Source organism: Alligator mississippiensis, chromosome 10, assembly GCF_030867095.1.
Source record: "Alligator mississippiensis isolate rAllMis1 chromosome 10, rAllMis1, whole genome shotgun sequence".
Lineage (NCBI taxonomy): Eukaryota > Metazoa > Chordata > Crocodylia > Alligatoridae > Alligator > Alligator mississippiensis.
In genome coordinates this window covers 9801128-9823550 of record NC_081833.1, presented here as the reverse complement: position 1 = coordinate 9823550, position 22423 = coordinate 9801128, and the positions used below count along the sequence as shown (strand labels likewise).

General features: G+C 41.6%; 1 protein-coding gene and 1 long non-coding RNA gene across 3 annotated transcripts in view; one reads left to right on the top strand and one right to left on the bottom strand.

Annotated features, from left to right (window-relative positions):
• ADGRD1 (adhesion G protein-coupled receptor D1) overlaps positions 1-22423 on the bottom strand; it is a 243246-nt gene that overhangs the window by 29987 nt on the left and 190836 nt on the right. The window contains exon 22 of the mRNA XM_019486663.2: positions 14563-14654. Coding sequence (XP_019342208.1) covers positions 14563-14654 — 92 coding nt within the window. The remainder of the gene's footprint in view (positions 1-14562; positions 14655-22423) is intronic.
• The window catches only part of LOC106739027 (uncharacterized), a 184384-nt gene that overhangs the window by 144132 nt on the left and 17829 nt on the right, over positions 1-22423 (top strand). The window contains exon 4 of one of the 2 annotated variants that reach the window (XR_009455118.1): positions 2305-5366. The exons of the other annotated variant lie outside the window; for it this stretch is intronic. This is a non-coding gene — a long non-coding RNA (uncharacterized LOC106739027). Of the gene's footprint in view, positions 1-2304; positions 5367-22423 lie in introns of those variants that run through there. 2 annotated transcript variants of the gene reach the window in all.

Genomic DNA, 22423 nt, shown 5'->3' with positions numbered 1-22423 from the left:
ATTGCTGTTCACAGCGAGTTGCACCATTTCATGATGAACAATCAACATTTAATTGTTGCTTTGGTGCCATGCAAAGAGATATGACTCATATAGCAGTGTCTTCCTCCTGCAGAAATTTCCAACAGACTAGAAATCAGAGTTTTTGAGCAACAAACAGAAAGATAAATACATACTTCAGGACTGAAATTTTAAGACAATTAGGGTAAGAAAGAAATGTGAACTTCAGAGGCCTTTATTATTCACTGGGGGTTTCCAAAACCTATAATATTATTTGTATTTAGGTACAGTGGTGTGTTACGGCCCCAACTAAGGTTGTGGGATCCCACTGAGCTAGATGGGCTTAATCCAAAGCCTGCTGAAGCAAAACCAGACTGATAATGAAAAGAATCCTTCCCCCAAAGAGGTTACAGTCTAAACAGGCAGGACTGAGAGTAGAAACAGAAGCAGAGTAATAAAGTGAGTTGCTTGTGGATGCACAGCAATTCAGTGGCAGACACTGTACATTGTGCTTTTTTTGTCTGGGAATACTGAAACTAGACCAGCAGTCTATCCACCGACTAAACCATGATGTTTGTAAAGTTAATATTTTTCTTCAAAGTGAATCTATATTGCCAAATAAACATTTTCCATGCAGGGTGTAGAATATCAATGCCTCCTGTCAGTTCAGCCATGTGAAACTATTATAGCAATTTGCTGAGGATTGATAAATCAGACCCATTCTTTTAAAATGAACAGTTGTACCTTTTGTCAAGTTTGGTGACTTCTCACGCTGCGAGATAATTTACATTAGTGCATTTGTTCTTAATCAAGCAGTGAGCTACTTATAAACAAGCCCGTCCCTAGCCATTGATCCTTTCAACGGGAACAAAAATAATGCCCCCATGTGGGAAACAGAAGGGAGACGTGCCAGGAGCATAGCACACGAATCTTCCACTAAGGAAAGAAAAATACCATTATGCTACAGCAGATATAGCAGCATCAGTGGAATCAAAAGCAAAAGCTCTGAATAAATGTATCAAAGTGCTGTTCCCTGGACAAAGCCAATAAGGCACATTCTTTTTATTATCTGACTTTAAAAAGTGTTCATTTCTCCCCCCAAAAGTCCTTCTGATTATGCTCCCAGGTGTCAATTTTAGATTTCAAACACCTCATTCACACCCACTCCTGTCCTGCTTGCCTTTCTATTGCTTAAGAAGATCCTGCTTCCACTGGTGTTTATCAGATATCCCAAGGTACAGCTCAGCCTTATTGAAGTGGATAGCATGATGATCTTCCGAGGTCCCTTGCAGCCCTAATGTCTATGAAATCTATGAAGCATATAAGGGCCATATAATAATTAAATCCAGTGCAATCCCTCCTTTGACGTAAGTAGGTCTTGGGGCTGATCCACCTGACCCACTGACAGCTCAATCATTTCCAAAGGTCTGTTTCTCCTTCAGTGATATAGCATGAGCATTAGCAACACATGCTTGACTACAAATCAGTTGCTGTCTTGAACATCCGGTAACTTGCAGGATCAAGTCCTATATTTGTACGTTTTTGGTTACTTTTGTTTCAGATCTGTTTGGGGCCTCATCAGTTTTTTCTGTCAGCTAGGAGTCAGTTGGCTGGATTCATGAATGGGATCTAATTAGCCAAAGTTGAACAAACTCCAGTCTTAGCCGCACACTAAACAGCCCTATTGAATATTACATTTCTTATTCAGACAGCCCAGCCCTTCATGAACATCAAATTCTGCTGGTACATTCTGTCCATATAGGTGTGCATCATGGAAATAGTTACATGAAACAATTTGGTCACCACCAGTAGCACTAGTTTTGTTCATTTATAGTAAGCTCTAAAAGGCAGTATTAAAACCGCTAAAAAGAAGTATCTGCCAACCATCCTGTCAGTTAATAGCACACTGCATGTTTTAATGGAGATTTCTGATAGTCTTGTACAAATTGTTGATTCAGGACAATGCTGATCCGCTGTACTATTATTGCCTTTGCATCATTTGCATGAGATTTAGAAATAAAGTGCCTGAACCAAAGCCCATTGGAGTCAGTATGGGCAGGCCCCCAAAAACTTAAATTTTAAAATAATTTTCTGGTATCATCTCAGAAAGGGGAATGGAAGGCTCCATGGGTGCAGAGACCCAACTGAATCCTAACTAAAACAACAGTGATTCAAAATTGCAATCACTTAAAACATATGTTCAAGTACTGCACTGATTAGGGAAAAGTTGAGTACATGTGTAGAAGGGTCAAGATGCAGCTGGCCAGCCAACCTGTGTCTAATTAGTCTCTTTTTCAAAATGCATAGATAGAGAGCATATTCTTTCTATAAAGAATGAGTCGGCATCTGGGAATCGGGGAGAGGCCCCTTGGGATGGAGAGCCAAATCTGCACAAGAGGGGAGCAGTAGCGAAATGAAATGAAGAGATGGGAGGCAACCCTGTGGGCTCATGAGCCGGCACAAGGAATGGAGCTGTGGTGATGAACTCAATGTGGTGAGTATCACACGTGGTTGGTATTTAGTTTTGGATTCCTCCTGCCCACTGCAGAGTGCTGGCAAAAGTCGAGGATTTGGCTGCTTGAGAAGACAAATCAGGTTGAGGGGAGCCCAGAAGTGGCAGAAGAAAACAAGCACATGAAAACTTTGGTGTGATGGTGCTGAACACAGAGACACTCCAGGAACTTCAGGAACTGACAGTGTTAAAAACCAGATAAAAGTAAGGGTGTAAGCAAAGACTGGGATGATCAAAAAGAAGAGGAAGAGGAAATGGAGGAACTTATAGGACAGCAACTACTTGCAAAGGGGTGCCTTGTTGAGGGCCTTTATCTTTTACGATGTGCTTAAATATTTTGCTGAATGGGAATTTCAGTGTGGCTATAAGACCCAATATTTGGCCTTCTAGATTGGACAGTACACTCATGTTTAATATCACCGATGGGTCCCTGACACATTAGCACTACATCTTTTTTGCTTCCATTATCCATTTGCAAAACCAGGAACTTTTAATTATATCAGAATTTTCCTTATGTGACCCAAACAACATTGGTATTTTATCATATACAATGAGCTGAAGATTTAATTAGGTTTAAGACATTATCCTCAGCAGTAGCACTTGAACGTGCTAATTATCATCACTTAATACTATTGTCTTAGTGTCTTTCTTTTATTAGTCTTCACTCTCTCCCTTCAAAGAGTTTCCACGAAGTACATCCCTCACTCTGTTTGAAGCCATGTTCAATGAATGCGATTCCTTACGCACCATTGGAAATTGTCAAGAAAAATAATTGCTGAAAGCAGACTTGACTTGCCAGACTACTGAAGGAAATCCATCCATTAAAAAGAGAAGACAGGAAAGCAGGAAAAGAACAGAACAAATGCAAGCAGGGGCTCAGGACAACAGTACATTTTAAAAAAAGATGTATCCAAGTGTTGCAGCTGTGGCATTTGTTGCCCGGTGAGATGGAAAATACTTTAACTAGTAGCACAGAGTTTGCACCCTCATGTACTTCGAGAAAAGTTCCAGATCCAGGCTCATCACTATCCTTTTTTTCGATGGGCATTATATGAATGGCCACCAGAGGGAAGTAAAGTGGTTGAATTCAATCATAGCGTAGTATTATGACCAACAGCTGGAGAGCTGCTATTAGTCAATGCACTGCTTCAAAGAGGTGCATGATTGACCACTCACCATTGTGTAAGATGAACTAAAAGAGTCCTTTGAAAGAAATATCTTTCAGCTCCTGTTTCATATCATAGGTAAAAAACATTAAAAAAAAAAAAAAGGAGACACACGACAAATATACAGAGGCGCTGATCATTGCTAATAGAAAGACCAATGTTGCAAGCATAACCAAGAAGCTTGTATCACATTAGCTTGAAATAAATTGTGGCTTGGCTAAACAGAGGGAAGGAACGTTTATAAACAGAATGAAACGCTGATGAAGGGCCATGAAATAGAATGGCTCGTTGTTTATATCGTTTATGCAGACAGGAAGTTTGCTTTAGTGCAGTCAGCATGCTCCTCCTAATGTATGGCTTTGCAAACTGCTTTGGAATATTGTGCTACAGAGACGAACCCTGTGGATGTGCACGGCATCGTGAGCTGCTGGAGAAGAGCCCAGGTTAGTTATGCCTAACAGGAATGTACTCCAAAATGAAACATATTGACAAATATTCATGTCAGAAATCTGTTAGCAAGAATACCGGCAGGTGGAATGAAAAAATCCAAATTGAATTCAAAGGTTGCTGAGGTACCATCACTTAGGAAGTGTAAAACAGCTCAAACTGACACGGGAGAGGAGCAGCTGTATGTGCCTAGATTAGTTTGCCAACCCTATGCATAGTTTGTGCTTCCAGTTCCCTAACAAATGGAAGTTTAAGAGCTGGCAGGCTGAAAATCCAGCTAGTTAAGGCTTCCAAGTTTCACGCAGCTCCTTGAATATGTGTTTGGAGCTTGGCTGAACAGCTTTTGTAACAAACTGTGGGTACACTATGGTTCAGTGTTTCCTGAGGTCTCAGGCACATCAGAGGATTTTGGCAGCTTTACTCAGCAGGGAGGCCACATCACGGATTATGGGCCTGATCCAGCTGCCACCTGAGTCAACAGGAAGACTTCCAGTGACATCAACAGTTTTGTAATAAGCCAGGCATTTGCTTATTCTTGCAAGGAACCAAAATAAATAAAATCACCTTTAAAATCTAAGCTAACGAAGCCACTCTCTGCAACATCCATTCACAGACACTTGTGGTTCTCCGGTTCTCAGACAGTGCATGATACCTGGGATCTCAGCAAATTGGTCTCCGCTGTGTCAAATCCTGCGAGGAACTCCAGCCCTTGACAGAGAAACATTGATTCCCTCTTCTCCTTCAAAGCTTCTCTTCAAACTTTTATTCCTCCATTATGGGAAAGGTAAGTCTGATGAGGACTAATGGAAACATCTGCTTTCCGCATTTTGTGGTCATACTAAGCCTTTCTCATGGCGCTTGGAAGTGGAAGGTGCCCCTTTATTCCACCACTCCGTCCATGAGAAACGTTGCCGCATCTACATACAAATAAGGTTTCTGACACATGTTTGAAAGGGGCTAGACCAGGGGTGGGCAAAATGCAGCCCGCGGGCAGGGTGCGGCCTGCCAGGCCATTCTGTTCAGCCTGTGGGGCCCTTAAAAATTTTAGAAAATTAATATTTATCTGCCCTGGGCTGCCTGTCATGCAGCCTTCGATGACTTGCCAAAACTCAGTGAGCGGCCCTCCGCCCCAAATAACTGCCCGCCCCTGGGCTAGAACAAGAGCTGTTTCAGTGTTTGTGGCAAAGTGCTGACAATATCTACGCTACCAGTAAGGGCATTTGTATAGTAATCTCTGTCATAAAATAAAAATACATGCCTCAAGGAAACGAAAAAAGCGTGAGTTATTTAGCTGTAATCCTTAGATCATGGAAATAGGATGAGCAGTTAGTCTAAATTAGGAAATACAAGAAGTCACTGGCTTAGCTGAATTAATGTTGTGTTTTCCACTTATCCAAATAATAAAGAAGAAAGGCTTGTATCTCAAGGCTTTAACAACATCAGATAACTTGGCATTTATTTTCTGTGACTTTATGCCAGTTTAAATTTTTGGACTTTAATAAGAGCTCTTTCAAGAGGAAACAAACATTTTTCCTGCATGGTTGTTAATGGTGTGTATCCTTATTTAGCACTTGGCTTAGGAACCAACTTCTACTTTGTAACATGAACAGCGTTTCTTTAAGGACCTTAAAAATTCAGAGTTACAGGGCTGTTAACTATCTGTCCTCACCAAAAAAAAAAAAATAATTAAATATTGTCCTGACTCTACACACACCAGGAAAGGAGAGTGTGCGTCTGTCCAGGTGCTACATGTTTTCCCAGTCACAGGCAGCTTATTTTCAGCGTGGGAAGTCCAGAGAAGTTGATCTACCGCAGTATACCATTTTATTCTACTTACCTTATTATGGAGTGGCAGTGGGAACAGAACTAGGGACACCTTTAGCTCCAAGGAGGAAGTATAGGCCTCTACCATTGGAGTTAAAATAGTAATTCCATTAACTGAATATAGTAATAAGCTCTCTCTACACTGCCACACAAAAGCCAGACATGCCTTTGGACTAGCCAGGTCAGGTTCCCCAGCAGTGTATCTAGAGCAGCATACAGCTCAAGGCATATTAACCGCCTGAATATTTACTCATCTTCTCGGATGGGTTTTGCAACCTATGCTGAGTTTCTCACTATTGTGTCTGCACCGCATCCAATCTAGCTAATTCAAAGCTCTCTCAGCTATGTCTAGATAAGCTGAAGTTACATTTTTTGCAGGACAAGTCACTAGGGAGGCGTAATGTCTTTAGCCAAGACATAACACGCTTCCACGTGAGCCTCTCCTTTAAACCATGCAGTCTTTATGGGAAATGTTGAAATCTCAAATGGTCTGCATAGCTTTAAGAGGCTCAAATTGTACCTGCAAAGGCTGATGTGTGAAACCCAAAATGCATGCAAAAGGAGTGGGTACTTTCACATAATCACACATTAAGCATTGCTCAGCTAGCAATTTGGGAAGTTTCTACAAAGATTTGTGTCTCCTAAAGTCTTCATTGAGTTTTCAGGAAACAGAACGTAGGTGTTTAGCCTGTCCCAACTGAAGCTGATGGGAAGCAGCCTATTGGCTTTAATAGGAGCCAGATAGGAGCCATCTTCATTGGAGTATGTGTGTGTGCATGTCTTCCAGATTTCCTCAGTTCATTTAACTAAACAAGAAAAAATGCCACTGTGCAGAGGATTAAGGGACTGTTTTCTTATCTTACTGAAAGGGTATTAAGGAAATGAAAAAGGGAAACAAAGAAATAGAGTAAAAAGCTAAGGCATTGTTCTAATTATGTCATCATCACTTTCTCCATGGCTCATTGTGATAGCCATCCTGTTCACTAGCTTATGAAAAGTAGATTTTATATAAATCATACTGATTTTTCCAACCCATTGGAACAGTGCAAAGAAAACAGTGAGAAGCAATTCTGTAAGTTAACAAAACTCTGTAGGACGAATGTAATTCAAAAGGGAGCATGCTGGAAAATACAGTGGAATTTCTAAAGCTGGTATCTTGGTTTCGAAGCTAAAAAGATCCTTGTTGAAATAGAGATTGAGACAGGAATTTTGATTATCTTAAGCCCTTTATGCCTCCAATTATTAGGCCTTTGAAAAAACTGCAAACTCTTATTCCTAATGAATCCAGGAGCTTTCAGCTTATTTCTTCAAAATGATTCTATGTGAGATATTAGCATAGACTTTTTCACTTTTTTATACGGAGAAATACTCATATTTGTGAGAATAGAGTCAACCTGGCCATGTTTCCTCATCTTAGCAGAGGAAAGCAAATCTCCCTCACCCAAACCCAAGCACTAGGCATTAAAGAGGGATTGCCCGTTGTACTCAGAGACACTAGCCATGGTTAAAATTGGGCATTTGCCTACATATGTTTTTGTATCAGGGACTAGTAGAAGCAGATGGAAAATTTAAAAATATTATGTTAATTCTTATGTAAATGTTTTAATACACTTGCTTCGGCCCATGCTTGTCTTCAGTTACTAAGAACATTATTCAAGTTTTGGGTCAAAATTGTTCATAGGCAGCAAATTAAAAAAGCATATGCCTGAGACTATATGGAATATATGGACCTGTCACACTAACTTAATGCTCAGATTACCCAGAATTGTTGAACTTAATCACGTTCTGCTCCAGAAAGTGTCTTCATCAGTCGATCTTAGAATTAATCACTTTGCTGTGACTACTACAGGCGAGGGAGGCAGTGGTCATGGGGGACCTAAATTACCTGGATATGAGCTGGGAGGAATAGGCGGTCAAAACAAGCCACTCAAGAAGGGTCTTACACTATGTGCAGGACCTCCGCCTAACCCAGATGGTGTCCAGTCCCACCAGGGGTAGCGCCCTGCTAGACCTGGTCCTAGCAACAGGGGATGATCTCATGGGGGACCTGCAGGTACACAGTAACCTGGGTGATAGTGAACACCACTTGGTAGAGTTCACTATCCAGCAAAGGGTGACAAAAATATCCAGTGATGCTAGAGTTAGACTTCAGAAGAGCCAACTTTACTAAACTTAAGAACCTAGTTAGTGAGATGGCCGAACTCAAGAGCTTTGGGGGGTCCCAGAGGGTTGGAAGTTTCTCAAGGGAGTGATCCTTGTAGCACAAAAGGAGTCTATCCCCTTATGCAGGAAAGGGGCTAAGAGGATAAAAAATCCCCCCTTGGCTGAACAGGGAGCTTCAGGAAAGACTGGGGGCAAAGAAAGAGATGTATAGGCAGTGGAAGCAGGGGCAGCCACCAACGAGGCATACACCACCCTAGCGCGCTATTGCAGGGAGTCAGTTAGGCAGGCCATGGCCGGACTGGAGCTTAGGCTGGCTACCACAATCAAGGACAATAAAAAGTCCTTCTACAGATATGTGGTGAGCAAAAACAAGGTGCAGAGTAACATAGGGCCCCTGCAGGACAAATCAGGTCAGTTGGTGATTGATGCAGACAAAAAGGCAGAGCTCTTCAATGAGTTCTTTGCTTCAGTATTCCTTAATACCGACCAAGACAATCCTCCCACCTTGAACACAGACAGATGTCCAAAAGGCACCAGACTGCCAAAGGCTAGTGCTGACTTAGTTAAAGAGCACTTGGAGGGGCTGAATGGGTACAAGTCAGCCGGCTCGGATGACCTCCATCCGCGGGTGCTGAAGGAATTGGCCAGTGTCATTGCTGAGCCGCTGGCACAGTTGTTTGAGCTCTCATGGTGCTCTGGAGAGGTCCCTGAGGACTGAAAAAAAGCCAACATGGTGCCCATTTTTAAGAAGGAGAGGAGGGAGGAGCCAGGTAACTTTAGGCCAGTCAATCTTACCTCTATCCCTGGGAAAATACTAGAAAAAATCATCAAAGAGCGTATTTGTGAAAGCCCAGCAGGGGAAACGATGCTGAAAGGAAACCAGCATAGGTTCGTTGCAGGTAGATCCTGCCTGACAAATCTTATAGCCTTTTATGACCAGGTCACAAACCGCCTTGACACAGGAGCAGAGGCCAATGTCATCTACCTGGATTTTAGGAAGGCCTTGGACACAATTTTGCATCCTATTCTCATAGGGAAGCTAATGGGCTGTGGAGTGGACGCCTACACAGTCAGGTGGGTGGCTAACTGGCTTAGGTACCTCACCCAGAGAGTGGTGGTTGACAGGTCATTTTAAACCTAGAAGGAGGTGGGCAGTGGGGTCCCACAGGGTTCGGTCTGTGGGCCAGTATTATTTAATATCTTCATCAGTGATTTGGACGAGGGTGTGTTGAGCACCCTCTCCAAGTTCATAGATGATACCAAATTATGGGGCAAAGTTAATACACCAGGGGGCAGGGGGCAGGGAGCAGTTACAGGCCGACCTGGACAGGTTGGATCAATGGGCGGAACGTAATAGGATGCAATTCAACAAAGATAAATGCAAGGTGCTCCACCTAGTAAGGAGGAATCCGCAGCACACCTACAGGTTGGGGGATGTCCTCCTCAGCAGCTCAGAGGCTGAGAGAGATCTTGGAGTCATACCTGACTCCAAGATGAACATTAGCCAGCAGTGCAATGAGGCCATCGACAAAGCCAATTGCACCTTGTCGTGTATTAGCAGATGCATGACCAACAGATCTAGTGAGGTGATGCTTCCTCTCTATGCAGCATTAGTCAGGCCGCAGTTGGAGTACTGTGTCCAGTTTTGGGCAACACACTTCAAGAGGATCTGGAAAGGGTTCAGAGGAGGGCCACCCGCATGATTAGTGGTCTCCTTGAAAGACCGTACGAGGAGAGGTTGAGCGATCTGGATCTCTTCAGCCTATACAAAAGATGACTGAGGGGTGACCTTGTGGCCACCTATAAATTTATCAAAGGAGGACAGCAGGGAATTGGGGAAGTACTGTTTACCAGAGCACCCCAGGGAGTAACTAGAAATAATGGGTGCAAACTAGTGGAGAGTAGATTTAGGTTAGACATTAGGAAGAAATTTTTACAATAAGGGTGGCCAGAGTCTGGAATGGGCTTCCAAGAGAGGTGGTGCTGTCACCTAACCTGGAGGTCTTCAAGAGGAGGCTTGACAATCACCTGGCTGGGGACATCTGACCTCGGTCCCCTTTCCTGCCAGGGGCAGGGGGTTGGACACGATAATCCATTGGGTCCCTTCCGACTCTATAATCTATGAATCCTACACTGTTGTATCCCACAGATATGCGAGTTTTTCTCTTTGATCATTCTTCAAATTTATACAATTGTTTCACTTGGGGGAATTTTTATTCCATTCATAAAGTTTGTTTTGTGGTACACTAAACTTCAGTCGTTGAAACTGGAATAAATGATAAGCTAAAGCTCTGTCTGATCCCTTCACAGTGACAGGCAACAGCTCAACTGAGACAGTCTCTCAGCCTGTAATATTCAACCCAAATTATACAAAATAGGAACCTGATTCCCTTTAAGAATAAAACTGGACTCTGAACGTGAGACAGGAACTTCCTGTTTCTCCTACTTTTGGTTTAGAATATATGATATTGAGGACTTATCAGATAAAAATAAAGCTTTTAGCAAATTCGGTGTGCAAAACAACAAATCTCAGATTTCTGAACAAGGACAGTACGGGATATTTCATAGTCAAGAGGAGTTAGCAAAATGCATGGTTTCAGTAGATGCCGCACTTCTAGCAAAACATTGGCATATGCTGTCCCCTAGTTGTACTGGAGTGAGCATGATGACTGGATCCGTTGCCATATGGAAAATCATGAACAATTATTGTAAATAATTACATCATTTTATTGCTGTCTGTTGCCAGGAGAAACAAGTTATTGTTGATAATATCCACTTACGTTGCCAAGAAACTTCATATTTAGGGAACCTAAATGTGTTAGGACAACCAGCACTTCTTTACCAACACATATTCTTTTCAGCTGGTGTCATCATGCTGTGTCCTTCTTCTGCCAAGTATGTCAAGTGCCTGGCACCCATTTGGGGTCTGATTTTCCCAAGTGCTAAGTGTCTCTTCCACTCCCAGTGTATTTAAGAGAAGCAGAGAGCACTTAGAAGAGTACCTTGGAAGATCACCGTCTCTTATTTTAGGGGAAATCTCTCCTACTTCATGTAATGTGCTGTATAGCCCTGTATGCCTAAAATGTGCCCATAGTATAATTACTCTCATTTAATTATGTTTTTGCCAACTGGGTTTTTTCGCTTACACCAATATATATCAGAACTTTTATCAGCTTTCTTTTCATGAGGAGGTCGACATTTCTCAGTCTAGTGAAAGTTTTCCTCCGGTAACCAACCCTGGCAGCTACAGAGTTGGATTTTCTCGTAAGAGCTGTAAAGTAGATTTGTCAGGTTTGGGTGCCTACATGTAAGACCTACATTCAGATTTGAAGTGAATGGGACTAACACCAGTTGGTTAGGCGTCTGCTCTGACAAGAGGGCCTCGACACACTGGATTCCAAGTGCATCCCAAGTTGGGAACCTACACTTCCGAGAGGGGTAGAAATGCAGATACCACTGTGCTTGGGGTTTCCTATTGACTAACTCTAAGTGCCTCCTGCTTTTCTGAGTCATCCGTTGGAGATGATCGACTCTCCTTGTTCACTGTACAGACAGCCACGGTGACTAACTCCAAATTCAGAGGCATCTAAAGCTGTGCATAATCCTAGGTCTTAATCGTGGCTATAAGAATCATGTTCATAGACCCAGGCATGCCAAAGTTAGAAAGAGCAATACCTAAGTAGCAGTGCCTAGTGAACCTATTCAAATCTTATCCAAAGTGTTTTCTTGTCTCACCAAAACCATGTTATGCCATTTTAATCGTGCTGTGTTTCTTACAAATACAGTTGATGAATTCTTTCTAACTTATTACACTTTCCACTGTAGCTCATGTCAAATATATTGTACTATCCAGATGGATTCTTGACAGGCCCTTTAAAGGCTGTATTACATGAAACATTTTGCAGGCTTCAGTGATCTCTTCCCACATCAACTGAACTTTTGTGACTCAGAAACTACCTTGTGGTCCTTAGTGACAGAAGTGTCACAGAAACTACAGAGCTAATTGCTTTGATTTCCCTTTGCTCTATGTCATTGTCTCACTTTTGCTATGCTCATTCCCTTAAACATGCTTAACAGCCTTTAATCAACATTCCAGATTCTCTGATATTTAGCAACACTTATTTCACTTTTTACTGAAAAAAAAGAGTCTTTCATGCAGCTGGCAAAACTCTGGGGACTCTGGTGCAGTTTACTTTTCTTCTTTTTGGAAAAAATTCCAAAATAAAAAGAGTGATCTCTACCCTTTAACACCAAAAATACAAACCTCCCCCAAGTATGCAAACAATACTAACTGCATACTGAATACTAACTGCAAATGAGCAAAACTAAATTCAGCTAAAGCCACTGCTTGATGATTCATTTTTCTGCTTTTCTGACAACCACATCAGTGACTTTTTCCATGACATCCTCTAAAGCACAGAACGCCGATGCAGTACAGCATGCCTAAACACTTTGCTAATCAGGATCTCAATGCCTTCCAAAAACCAGTTCAGAAAGCCACCCAAATTCCCCTAAGAAAGCATCCTTCTACAAATGATCCCACAGGAAATCAGCTAACTATGACACACCTGTTTTATGTATATTTAATGCTGTAAGTGAAGTTGTGCTACCATGCTATATGCACTCCTCCACTGAACAACAACATTATTATCCTACTGCCTTCTATCCTCCTGCTACATTTCCATATTGCTTTATTATCCTCCCTGTTATGGAAAGTCTGACATTCGATGATAAGCTCCTTGGGGTAGGAAACATCTCTTGGTCATGCCTTTGTACTGGGTCATGTTCGAGCTCCTGCACTAACTATACTGCAGTAGTAATAATAAAGTTTGGAAGCTGTCCCTATCAAGGCTTATATCTTTTTCTGGGCTACCATGCACCTAGGACACCATGAGGCACTTTAGAATTAAAATTAAATAATGACTTTCACCAATGATATACAATTTACAGTAGAAATTCTTTGAGAGGGAGATTTAGGTCAGATCCCCACATTTGAGGATGCAGGAGAACAACTCAAGAGAGACCCTACAACATCAAACTACATTGTATTTAGTGATTCAAAAAATACATTTTCAGGCTAGGTCTCAGGCATGCTAATTCTGTTCCTGGTGGTATGTAAATTAAGGACAATATTATTCATTTGCACTTCACTGTTCTACCACCCGCACTGTACACAAGCTGAATCATGATTTTTCTCTATAATACCAGTCACCAAAAGATCTACACAGCATATCTCTGTAGCTGGTATTAATTTATAGAGGCTGTTTATAACACTAACAGAAAATACAGCATTGGCATTGACATATATGGTCATTTGTCTCCTAAACTATGGTAGTTTGTTCATGTTTCTGAAGGTCACAGGGACTCAGCCAAAACCAGCACCACAAGCCGTTGTAATTCACAAGGTTTTGAATCCATTACAGAATAATTATCTTATAGATTTTTTGTGCAGACATATTTACTGTTTTTCCTTTTGCTCCAGAAAAGATATACAATAACTAAACTTACTTTAATTAGGTAAGTGCTACTGATATTGGAAAGCTGCTGTCATTTCAGAAATTACACAAGTGATCTAATCATAAAGATGACTCTTCATGTCAGAATTTCAGGACAGCAGCACCAAATCCTGAATATATCATGGATCAAGACTCAGAACATAAAAAACAAGCTGTCAACACATTTTTCAAGTGTCCTAGTAATATACTCATTAAGCCTTTCAATCTGCCCTTTCTGTACTTGGTTAAAAGCGTCTGCAGGAGAGACAAGAACGTCTGCATAAACTGCAAAATACCTTGTCCCAGCTCAATTCAACAAGTGATTTTAAGCTCTCAGATGTAACAGCATAACCCCAGAAGCTTTAGAAGTTAGCGTTTAGTCTCATGTTCGTATATGAATCTATGTTTGGATCTGAGAGGCTACCAGCCTAGTTAGTGTATAATTAGATAAAGAAAAACGGGACTTACGTCTTGGTTGAAATTCTGCGTGGGCCTACATGCTTTGGTGAATAGAGATGGCTTAAAGAAAAGTATTTGCTTAAATACTTTGCTGAATATGGGTACCCTTTGAAAGAGGGTGTGCTGCAGTACTGTAGTATAAACTAATGACAGTATTTTGTAGCTATTCTCAAGAGGAAATAAAACAAGGCTTTAATAGAAAACAAAATCATGAGTCAGCAGGTGAGGGGGGATTCTTAGAGGATGGCTAGAGAATAATTTAATCCTTCTGAAAAAGGAGTTAATCTCAACTCAGTTTCCCTCTTCCATAATAACATAGATGTTCAGTGGCTACATTAAAGATGGGGAAGACAAACTTGCTGACCGTAACCGAGTTTTTCTTCTACAGGGTCATTTTACCAGTACAAAGAGAAGCCTGTAATATATGCCTGTGATAGAGCACAGTTAGTTCTAAGCAATTAACTTGCTGCAGAGCAATTTGAATGAGAAAGAGACTTACTTGAATGCATTGGCATCTCCATGCACCTTATAGTTGTCTGCACTGATTCTTGAGATGACTCTTGTGACCGCAATGAGAATGCCAATATTGACCTAAAGAAGGGGGGGAAAAAGTAGGACTTAGGAAAAGGAGGACTGTATGTACCTGGGAAGCATGTACCTGGGATGCGAAGTCCATTAAGGGGAGTATTCTTCAAAACCAGCAAAACCCAGTAATTTGACCAGTTGCGCTGTATTTAGCAACAACGGGGTTCTGATTTTGGACTGCTCTCATTTAGGCCTGCTGCCCAGTGTCCCCAGGATAATTGGGGCAGCTAGTGCTGTTTTCCCCCAAGAACACCTCTGTGTCCTGGGGGAGGGGGCTTTCTGCCACCAGCCATTTCTCTGTGCAAGAAAAATTCCTAGAAATCTGGATCCGCTGGTTTTCTGGCTGTCCTGGAACAAAAAGAAAGGAGGCCAGTGCTCGCACACTTTTCTTTCACTGCACCTTATTATTTTGTAATAACAAATGTTCACAATCTGTAGAACAAAGTTTGGATTAACGTGCTGAAAGAGGACTAGTCAATTATGAATAAACGAGCAGCTTTCCATTCCACCCTCAGAAGTGTGGATTTGAGGAAAACTGTACGGCTCAAAAACCTTGCTGTACGCAGGATCCTGTTACACTTGCACCAGTGGCTGACAAACAATGTGAGATGCATTATGTATGCATGTGAGTGTGCATGCACACACACACATACACACACGTATTGTAGCACCTTTCAGTAAATCTTTCCATGTTGAATTCTTTCTGCTTACCAAAATCGGCTTGCAACCTTGCCATGAGATTACTTCAAAGTAGAAGTAAGGGGGAAAAAAAATTAAGCTTGAACTCAGTTTTTCAAAAGGCATGCTATGTTTGATGTCAGGCCCAACAGAAACATCCATATAATGAAACGAACTCCCACCAGAAATCTAGGAAATCTTGAAAAGATCGACATTGAAAAAATGGAACAAAGGAATGTTTGCCATCCCCTCTGGAGTCACAGGTGAAGGAAGAGAGGAAAAAAACTTTACCATTTAAAGGAGACTCAGCAAGACAGCCTTGTTGTCAAAAGACCTTAGGTTTAAAAGAGAGAGAGAGAGAGAGAAAGAGAAAGTAAAAGGCGTATTTCTCCCTTTTTGTCCAAAGCTGTACAGCAAACGGCAGAGCGTGTTGTTTAGCATGAAGCTAAGGATGAGGGATTAAGGACAGGATCAGCATGAACAAAAAAAAAAAAAGCAGGTGGAAAAAAGGAGTGCAGTGGTTCCTATGTATTGTTTCTCACCTATTAATCCCTGGGCAGAACTTATTTTAAATGAGCATTTTAACTGTGATATACGGAATTAGAGAATAGGGTCAGATTTTACAGAGTTTATTCACATGAGGGTCTCACTAAAGCCAGTAAGCTGACTGCCGAGTCTTCACTCAAATTCTACTCAGGCCAAATTCCCATTGAAACCAAAGAAAGGCAGGAGCAGGCAACAAGAGTTGGTTGCTCTGAGTATTTCCTTAGTAGGTTCAGTGGAAGTTGTGGGTGAAATGCCGAATCAAATCCAAATGAATTATGAACCTTTAGGAACAGGTCATCAGGTTCCAGACATGCCTATGAAAACAAATTACCATGAAGAACAGGAGAATATGAACTGAGAGCACATTAGCTACCCAGCAGTAAATGCACGGTCGTTGAAAACAGGATAAGAAACCTCATATATGCTGCAAGATAAGAGCATATTTACTAGCAGTCATGGAAGTAGAAAGCATGCTATAGATTCATACCTTAGCTTGCTTTACAGTAACCTATTAATATAGCTAGATGCCCTTGCTTAAAACAAGCAGAAACAGATTTGTTTTCCAGTGGACTGAACATCAAGTATTTGCAAGCAAATTCCAGTTTCAGAATTTTATGCAATAGAAACCAATTGAGAAATGACTGCAAACTTAAACTTCAGTGATATGAGGGGACTTCTGAAATGCTAATGTTTTATAAACCCTTTGCTTTTTTCCTCCAGTGAAGTCTTTGTCACCACATCTCATTTAGGGTACATTACTAATATCACTGTTCTCCAGGAAAGAAATGCTGTGATCTTACTACTAAAAAGGGCCATTGAATAATTGGCAAAAAAAATGTTTAAGTTTCCCTGTTTTAATAGCCTGTGTTAACTAAAAAGTCACATATGCATTAATCTAACATACAAGCTGTGCAGTTTGAATGTGCTTTCAATACTCACAATAAAAATTTCTTTGTGCAGACTGGGTTAAATCAGAAGTGACTTTTGTGCTAGAAGGTTAAAAAGCAGTTTTTAGGCAGCTAATTCCCATATTTGAGAATTACCATATTTTCATCCAGCCTGAATAAACCGATCAGATGCGAATGTCTTATTAATGTTCTAGCAAGCAAAGTAAGGAAGCAGTTGCACTCCCATCCTAAACTGCATACAGCCAATGAATGGTTTCCCCAGTGATTTTTTGACATCTGGCATAAATACCTTCTCAACAACTTAACAGGAGGAGATTTAGTTGGTGAAACACTCGTTATATTTTAACTGACAAAATAACACAAGGTTAAAGATATTTCAGATTTAGAGCCTAATAGGAGGACACGACCAAATACAGAGACCTCACAGATTAAAATGTTCAGACTGGGAGCACAAACATTTAGATAAGAGAAGTGTAGGCTGTTCCTACTGCTTGGTTTTTCTGAAGGGCCATATTTGTTTCACAACTGCAGTTATTTTGCCTTCTAATGCTGCGGGGACTTGCATTGCTGCTTGCAGTGGATTGACCACATTCTGCCACTGTAAAAATACAGGTGATGGCAATAGTCGAGGCTTTATGACTCATAGGGGATTATTTTCAGACAAAAGTTCCTTTTGAGTCAGCAGGCCCAGGCAGTAATGAGCACCTGCATTCACACTGAAGCTACTGGGAGTTACAGGGGCTAATTACCTTCAGTCTGATCTGGCGCTCACCAAAGTTCATGGACGGACTCTTGTGGACTTTTGATCCAGCCCAATGAGAATACTTCTGAGAAAAGACTCAGATTGGAGCCATAGTTAAAGGGTCAATCGCCTCCTTTCAGCATCACTTTTCTCTCTCTATGAGATTTCCCATCAGAACCAGTTTTTTGTCCCTGAAAGACAACACTCTATTGACCTAAACCCTGTTCTGCTTCCTCACCCAGGTAGTATTGTCTAAGAGGGTAGAGTCATGAAAGGGTAAACAAAACTCAGCCCTGCAACTGGAATTTGAGACCCAAATCTGCTGTGGTAGCAAATAATCCTGAAGCCCTCAGCCAAATCTCCATCCAATATCTTAAGGAGATTCAGCTGCAGAGTCAGGCTCCTCCGTTATTGCCTAGCCCTGTAGCACAGTGGGACCAGAAGAGGAACAAGAAACCCTAGGGAATATCTTTAGCTAGAAAGAGCGGATAATGTGGACAAGCACCTTTCAGTTTTTGTGAAGGGTAGTTGGCTCAGAAAATGGCTGCTTATCCAAAAACTATATCAAGTTTGCAAACCTATGCTGGAAAGAGCGTAGGAACAATTTCTTTCCTTCTTTTAATTGGAAATTAGTCTGAATTTATAAGGGTTTCACCCAGATTTGATCCCACTCGCATTCATTTTTTGTTCTTTATCTTCTGTGGTCCAGGAATATGAGAAAAAGGCTCCTGTCTGGCATTTTAGGACTTCAGGACAGAACCTGGCAGTGCAAAAGAATTCCTAAAACTACGTAAATTAATTTAATTAAGCGCGTGGTCCAAACTTCTTTAAAGCACTAATTAAGTTCTATTCTAGTTTCAAGCATAGCATCAAGGAGTTCACAGATTCATCCATCCTGAGTGTTAATCTACTCCCTGGTGATGCAAGTTAATTTTATTCCCAACATTAACGTGGTACTGTCATCACCAGTTATTGTGGCTGTGGTCTGTTGCTAGGTCACATCGGAAATCATTAGCGGAAATAATACATTTTCCACATGCAGCTAATCAATTAAGCTGATGGATGTTCAATGCTGGAAGAACCATGGGTCAGATTCTGCCCTCAGCTCCTTGAGACCAATTTTGGAATCACTCTATTGGTTAAATAGAGTTGCTTTGAATTTTTACCAGTGTTACTTAAAGGAATTCGCAATTCAGAAGAAGACATATCTGAGCTCGATTTCACAGCATACAAACAGGAGCGAGGGGAAGAGACACTTCATCAGCATAGAAGATGACAGTGTAGGGGGCAGGTGCCACAGCTTTATTCAGTAGTACAATGAAGAGGGGAGCGACTGGTGCACTACACTAGGGTGCCAACAGAGTAGGAGAAGCAGCCTAAAATAGGAGCTGCTGTGCTTCCAGCCAAGCCATCGCTGTCCAAAGCAAAGCCACTGATGCTGCCCATTGCACAACTGCCACCCAGGGTACATATGCACTCAGTTATGCCTCTGCCCTTATTCATAATAAGTAATGCCCGGAAGTCAAGAGAATGTATGGAATTAGGTACTATTAGGGAATCAGCATCTTGCCCTAGAGATTTAGTGCTTACAAGAGAATACCAGTGTAAGGCAGTGATGGCAATCACTGAGGGTCTTGTTACATTTTACACTGGGTGCATCTCTATGTGCACTTAAATGCACAGTAGACTAATTTGCAGTGGTGTAAAGCATCACAGTCTATACATGTGACACTGTTACACCACAACAAACTAATTTTTGCTGCCATAAGATAGTTGGGGACAGTACTGTGGGAAAAACAACTGCGCTTGAACACGTCTGTAAATACTGACCCAGGAATACATTAACCCAGTCATCCCAGGCAGCAGGGAGCCAGACCCCCCGTTTGATGCCTAGTCCCGGCCAGCCCCTCCACTGCCTGACACTGCCTCCCAGAGCCCAGGGCTGACCCCCCAGGCCACTCACCAGCCTGGGGCTGCTCCACCTTGGCTCACACTGCTCCAGTCCCAGGTGCAGTGTCTGCATGTATGCCCTGGACTGCAGCAGTTTGAGCATCTACATGTACCACGATAAACTCTAGTGCAAACTGTGCCAGAGTTTATCACAGTGCTTTAATGGCAGGTGTAAATGCACCCACTATGAGCCACATAGATGTTTATCGGTATTAGTGCTAGTATGATTTTGAAGCAGTGACATATCCAGGGGCCTGGAGGACTGAAAGTTAAGAATCCCTCCATTCAATCCCAGACCTCCCCCCGTATCCCCTTCGCCTTGGGGTTCCCCCCCTGTTCCCCCTGCCCCAAGGCATTACTTACTTGTGGCTGCCTATCCTGTCTGTCCCAGGGGAGCAGACAGGGAAGGTTTAACCTGCCTGCCCAGCCCCCGCTGCCACATTAACACCAAAAACTCCAGGAACTGCTCAAAATTATTGTGTAACAAGGTCCTGAGTCTAAGACCAAGACTCGAATAGCCAAAGAAATATTATCTGATGACTACTCATGGAAAAGCAATTAGCCTATGTCACAAGTGCATAGAAGTCTTTGTCTTGATGGTCATACTAAAGAAATCTGTACACATACACAGAGACAAAAGTGCAGTTAAGGAGAGTTTTGTGTAACAGTAGACAGTATTAACCTAGGAAGATATCTGTATATGGGCAAAGCAGTAAAAAGCACCTGCTGATGACTACCCAATATTTTTCCAGCATGATAAATACCTTCTTGATTAGTTCAGTGTTTCTAATACTACTTATTAAATAAAATATACAGATGTTTGGGTTTTCAGTAAAATTTCCTGAATTCTACCATATATATGGAAATACACTAAGGTAGCAGATGGCTAATAAAGAGTGAAGTTTTCTGCCAGAAGTCTTTATTACCTTGTTCCAAAAATTCAGGTGCTATATCACTTTTTTTTCTCTTTGGATAAATGTTTTTCTTGGTTCACACTAACTAAAATTGATTTGTGTTTCAAATTAGTTGAAAGAATCTCCTTTGCAAAGTTATTATATGGGGATTTCTTCATGTTTTTTAAAGAGTTAGAGTTTGGGCTTACACACGCTTTACCGTGAGATAAGTGAGGGTGTGAACTCATAGTCCATCACCTTACAGCAAGTGTAAGGCATTGTAACCCCATTTCCAACGAGTGATATACCTTCCAAATACCATGGGTTAAAACCATGTCCACACACATTTACCATGAAGTAAGTGACACAATGCGGCTTTACAATGTAAGGGTAGACACAGATGTAATATTTGTACTGTTATCAAATGATACTGATGTAAGATACCATGATGTAGCTGTTATGCCTGCCTGTTTCAATAGCGGTACAATTGTGGAAATAACCATTGCAGCTTTAATCTTGGATGAAACAGAGTTAAAGTTAGAGCAGTTTAGCTATACTCTTCTATCACACCAGGGTCAGGTCAGTGAAATAGTTCCACTTTAACAGCTGATGCACCTTCCCCAGCACCTTTTGAAATCAGTAAAAAAAAAAAGTACATTTGTCCATAGCCTTATTGATCTCACTTGAACGTCTTCATCTGCCCATACTGTAAGAGGTAGAGGTAAGATAGGGGCCACACAGATCTTCATTCAGAGGAGACTGCTCACAGCATCGTCCCTTGAATCAGCCCCTTGGGTCTCACAACCCACTGGTGGTGGTGTGCCACTCACCCATTACACTATTCCTTGCAACTGCATTTTAAGGAGGTAGCAGCTGGAAGACATAAGCCTTGCTGGATGGCTCGCGGTGGCTGCCATGCTCAAGAGCGAAGGGCTGGTTCAGGGAAGAGGCATAGGGCTCTTCACAGATCTTGGGGAAAGAGCCCTGCCTATTTCATAGGGATTGGAAGTTGCAAATCCTACTCCCCAGTCTCATACAGAACATTTCCCCCTTCCCAAGACCCTTGCCAGGGAGAAGCTGCGGGCGGTAGCAGCCAAGTTTTTAAATATTGCTGAGCCTTGTCTTCCTAGGAAAACATCTGTGTGTGCAATTCATTAGCAGTATGCCATTTAAAGACCTTTCGCCAATAAATATGACTAAATACATTATTACACACACACACACAAAAGCATGCATATGTATTTCCAAATACAATAGCAGTTACCCTGGTTGTTTTCTTCTGTTGCTATTACCTCACTTTTCAACGGGAATATTTGGCATCCATTGGGAATGCACTATCAAAGTGCTGCTATTTTGAGCTGAGCTGGGTTTAGAATATTTAGCAAAGCATTAGATGAACAGCACCCGCGTGCATTCGTTCTCCCTCTCTTTCTCCAAATATTTGTATCCCTGTAAAAATGTATCTTGTCTTGTCAAGAGTACTGTGAATAATAAATAAGAAGTAAGGGCCAGATAGCTACCCCCAATTTACATTTCTAAGCAGCTACTCACACAAATAATACACTTGAAGTAAGTGCTCATCTATCTGAGCAAGTGCTTTACTATAAGGTCCTTTCCATTTAATACTATTTTGGGGCATTAGCTTGGGAGGACTTGATTTTACCTATTTCCTATATAGAAAATAACAATGGCAAGGCAGCACACCCTGAGGTGATGAGGTGACATGTGACTACTGGATTATTTCATTTCTTCCCAATTCATCGTTGTTTAGACTTTTAAATCTTTTTGACACTTTTGACACCATGCATATGTACAAAAATACACGAGACAAGCAAAAAAAAAAAATAGACGGGTTATGAAAGCAAAAGGTTAGGGTTGTTGCATCAAACCTGCCACATCCCCGGTATCCCTATACCTCTTACTCGCTCAACTACGCTTTCTTTTACGTACAGAGAGAATTGCTCTCATCACATGGGACTCTTCAGCACTGCTGTTCACCTTACAAGTACCGTGCTGGCATGGGGCAATTCCTGCGACGTCAATATACCAAGCTTTTAA